Here is a 4,486-nt window from a genome sequence, read left to right as displayed (position 1 = left end):
TTGGCGGTTTGGAAGCCTCTGGATGTGTGGCTGAATTTCTAGCCCAGTCTGTTGTGGTATGGGACACTGATGAAGGTGGGGATTGCCCCGGGATGGAGTTTCACAGTCAGAGGCAGGTGGTCAGTCACCCAATCTCAAGGCCCAGGGGACAGTGACAGAATTGAGGGGCTGGAAGGAACAGAGAAACAGACTGTCTCAGAGTGGTCAAATCTGTTGTCAGAGCCTCCCTGAAGATAGTGGGAGAGTTCCCAAACCCTTGAGGCGATTGAGTAGCAGTCCAAAATGGGTGCGTGGGTTGGGAACTGCAGAATGCAAGGTGGTGGGTGCGTTGTTGACGGCATGGAGATCTTTCCCAAGGTGATTAACAGTCTGTCAGGCTTATGTGTAGCTGCATGTCCGTTTGTGCTTCCCGTGACATCTGACAGCAACCAGGGTCACAGTAGGGTGGCATGGTTAGTGGTTAGGCTCAGAGGAGAGTCCTCGTCTATACCTCTGGGAGGAGAGTTTTCAGAACTCCAGGATTTGCTTATCTGTCTCAGGCTGATGCCGATGTCATTGTCCTTTCCGGGAACAGTCAGAGTTGAAAGTGCAGGGTTAAATGAGAGGGAGGCTGACTGGCTTGGTACAAAGGAGATGGTCACTTCTAACTTGAAGAGGAGGTCTCTTTTCAGAAGTGGTATGGAAGTGCTGTGCCCTCCGCAGGATGGGCCTCCATGGCAATGCCCTGGCCATCCTGGCACAGGTGCTGCTGTTGGGGAAGCAGAGGCTCCTACAGGGGCAGTGGGAGCAGCACGAGCTGGACCAGGGTGCTTCACCAGGTCTGGACGAGCACCTGCGGCAGCTGCTCAAAGCCCTGGTGAAGCCCATGGTGCCCCTGGCCCAACCAGTGCACCAGATGCAATGGCTTACACAGGAATTCATATTTGGCAAGACGTCCTCCCAGGCTGCAAGTTTGTGCCTGGCAGAATGGTGAGAGGCAAGAGTCTCAGTTGCCCCAGTGATGGCAACTTTTTGACAGAGGGAACTTTTGAAGACAGAGAGTTCTGGTCCATCGTCTACCGGAAAAGTCACAGGTTTGCCACTGACTTTCTCAACGACCACAGGCTCCCAGGGGCCCTATTTGGTAGAGCTTGGTCTGTCCTATCTATTCAGGCCTGACGGGGCACAACTCCTTTGTCAAGGCTGACAGTCTAATTTTTCCTCAATCAAAATATGGAACTCAGAAAGAACTGTTGACAGTCATCTCGGGTGGGCATTAGATGAGGCCATCTGACCAGGATAGGTGCATATGGGGGTTGCTGTGTGGCCAAATGTAAGCAGGGGCTAGCTGGAACCACTTCAGTTGGCTGGAAGTAGACAAGTCGGGAGCAGGGAGTGAAGCTATAGGTGTTGGCAGCAACTTCAGCAGCCAATGAGGGTGCCGAGGCAGAATTCTCAGGACGAATGGGCTTCTTTCCCCTTTTCCTTTTCTTTGAGAGGCAGAGAGTGGTTTGGTTTCATTTTTAACTCCGTAAAAGCCCTTTTTCTTGCAACTGTGGGTTTTAACTAATTAGTTCCCATCTCTGACTTCCTATATGTGTGCCGTGTATCCTTGAATGATGGCACAACAGACAAAGGGTAGGTGCCCCTCAGAGACAGACCACTAAGATGCCCCCCTGGCTGTGCCCCTCCGAGGGACATAGGCACGACTTAGCTAAGGAGGGGGTGAGGCCTCCTTTTTGCCATATGTTGATCACCACGGAACTGCAGGTGAGGGCCCAGTCAGCCGCCACGACCAGGGCTTCCAGTCTTGGTGCTCAGACGGAGCGGCCTATTGCTTATGCTGTCCATTCCACAAACTCACACCTTCATGCAGCAGGCACTCAGAGTTAAACGTTCTGACCCCTTCCCTTGAAGGTGGTCCTGACTAACGAGAGTTGGTGAGACTCCCCTTCTGCTCAAGCTGAGCAGGACTGACAGACAGGCTAACTAGGGTGCCCCTAGTGGTGTTACCAGAATCGGAAGGCAGGCAGGCAGAAAGACAGATTGCAACCTCTTCCCTTTGGGGTCTGATGTGACGCACTTGAGCAGGAGCCAGGAATCCTCCTCCAGGCCTCTGAGGGGATTCGAGAAGTCTCGAGGAGGTGCCTTCCTCTTGGGACCTGGAGAGGTCCTTGCTCCATCTGTGACGGCCACAATGGTGACCAGAGAGGTCAGCACGGTCAGTCTTCCTGACCAGTGCACGAGATGAGATGACAAACAGAAACACTGAAACGACAGCACCCAGGACTTGGAGGCAGATTTGTTTATGTCAATAGACACGGAATGGGATCATTCCCAGAATATCAGGCTCCAATCTCTGTGGGCTAGGGCTTACATGGGATAAGCAAGCAGGAAGTACAGAGGCAGAATGGCTTGTCAGTTGGGGATTGGTTTATACAGTGTGCATCAGTGACCAGCCATTTCTAGGAGACAGAAGCAACCGGATCTGGAACAGGAACTATTACCTGGGCAACCAAGAAACTAAAGTGTACTGGCGGGGGGTGACGGGGGATCGACATTTTCTGTTACATAATGATTTAACAAGACCTTGTCTCAAAAAAAAAAAAAAAAAAACCAGAAAGGTCTGAGGGTGCAGTTCAGCGCGAAAGCCCTGAAGCTGGTATTTCCGGCCCCTGTCTGGGTGCAGGTGCGGCTGGAGGACAGTGCGCTGTCCGCGGTGCTGCAGACCCAGCTGCGGGAGGAGCAGGAGAGCACAGTCCGAGGAGTCCTGGGCCGGCTGGGCGGCCTCACGGAAGAGTGAGTGCAGCTCCCCAGGGGCCCGGGCTGTGCGTCTGCGGGAACTCCAGGCAGCCTCCGTGTCCTCGCCTGCAAGGGAGGCACACGGACCCTGAGCTTCCTGAGAATGTGAACGACTGAACGTCTCTGGGCCTCGGTTTCCTGCTTTAGAAAACGGGGCTGATGATACAGTCATGAAGGTGACATCGGGCGGCTGCCTGTCCACCAGGCCAGCGGCTGGGCAGAGAGGACGGGGGCGGGCAGGTGACAGTGGCCCCTTCCCAAGCTCAGGCTCCCTGGGCATCACCTGTTCGCTCTCTGCGGCCCAGAGCGCTGACCCGGCCCTCCTGCCGTCCCCACAGGTCCACACAGGGCGTTCTGCAGGGCCAGCAGCTGCTCCTGCGCTGTGCCCTCCGCAGGCTGGGCCTCCGCAGTGACGCCCTGGCCACCCTGGCGCAGATGCGGCTGTCAGGGAAGAAGAGGCTCCTGCAGGAGCTGCGGGAGCAGCACGCGCTGGAGCAGGGCGCGTCGCCGTGTCTGGACGAGCACCAGTGGCAGCTGCTCAAAGCCCTGGTGAGGCCCTCGGGGTGCCCCTGGCCCGGCCAGGACAGGAGGGGCCCTCCTCCGCCAGTCGCCAGATGCCGACCCTGCCCTCACCTGCAGCCTGAGCTGCTCAGCGACCCTGAAACTGATCCCACAGGCTTAACCAACTCAGCTTCCCCTTTCCACCCTGCAGGCCACAGGCCCGTGGCAGAGCTGGCGCTGAGCCTGCAGCGCTGGGCCGGGGACCCACTAGTGAGGCGCATGCCCAGCTCTGATCCCTCACTTCCTGCCCCCCACTCCTGCCAGGACAGCAGTCCCAGGACCCTTGTCCTTGCCACAGCTTCCATGATGTCCCCAGCCTGTGCCCAGGCTCAGATCCCGCCTCCCACCCTGGTTCTGCCGTGTGACTTCTGGAAAGTCGCTCAGCTTCTCTGAGCCTTGGGACCTCATCAGTCCTAGTGTTCAGGCCTTGCCATGTGGTAGGAGAGGGAAGTTGAGGCCCTGCATTGTGTGAGGCTCCACAGATGGCCTTGGGGACATGGTTGGTGGCCAGTAAATACCTTTATTTGGGGGGAAAGGAGAAGTCAGCAGACACGTGGGCTGAGCTGTCCTTAGGCTGCCGCCCCTTCGGCCCCTCTGCGCCCCAGCCTGGGCCCTCTGACCCTGCCCTCGCCCTCAGGAGGCGCGTGTCCAGGAGGAGGCCGGCCGGCTGGAGGGGGAAGCGCAGCGCACGCGGATGCAGCTCCAGCAGCAGCTGCTGGCCGAGGCCCAGGACGCGCGGCAGCGGCTGCAGGGGCGCTTGGAGCGGGCAGTGGGGCAGGCGCTGCTGCTGCACTCGCGGAATGCGGCCACCAGGAGCCGCGCCCAGGACGGGGACGAGTTCCAGGTACGCGGCTGCCGCGGACTGTGCTGGGTGCTGGGGATGTGCGTTGGGTAGCAGGCTGCGCCCAGGATTGCAGGCCTCCTGCCGAGCTCTGCCCTCCCCCGCAAGCTGAGGCTGGGCCCACATTGCCACGATGCGCCATCCGTCTCTCACATGCGCCTGTGATCATTACACACGGGCGCTGAGCCTGGGAGGGGAAGTAGGGGCGCCCCCCTACACAGCACCGCGGCCTCATTCCCCTAGTAGAAATGTGAAGCAAGGTGGTTCCAGGCAGCCATTTTCTCTGAAATTCTTCCCAATCCA

General features: G+C 58.1%; 1 protein-coding gene across 4 annotated transcripts in view; it reads left to right on the top strand.

The window, feature by feature from the left end:
- Evc (Ellis van Creveld protein) overlaps positions 1 to 4,486 on the top strand; it is a 51,295-nt gene that overhangs the window by 41,169 nt on the left and 5,640 nt on the right. For 3 of the 4 annotated variants that reach the window (XM_013506840.1, XM_013506839.1, XM_013506841.1), the window contains exons 13-15: positions 2,669 to 2,778; positions 3,120 to 3,330; positions 3,980 to 4,186. In XM_013506840.1, coding sequence (XP_013362294.1) covers positions 2,669 to 2,778; positions 3,120 to 3,330; positions 3,980 to 4,186 — 528 coding nt within the window. Of the gene's footprint in view, positions 1 to 2,668; positions 2,779 to 3,119; positions 3,331 to 3,979; positions 4,187 to 4,486 lie in introns of those variants that run through there. The other variant, XR_001231780.1, reaches the window with a different exon arrangement.

This window comes from Chinchilla lanigera, unplaced genomic scaffold (genome assembly GCF_000276665.1).
Source record: "Chinchilla lanigera isolate Chin_1 unplaced genomic scaffold, ChiLan1.0 scaffold00113, whole genome shotgun sequence".
NCBI classification, from domain to species: Eukaryota; Metazoa; Chordata; class Mammalia; order Rodentia; family Chinchillidae; genus Chinchilla; species Chinchilla lanigera.
The sequence above is the reverse complement of the archived record's forward strand: the minus strand, read 5'-3'. Positions and strand labels throughout refer to the sequence as shown.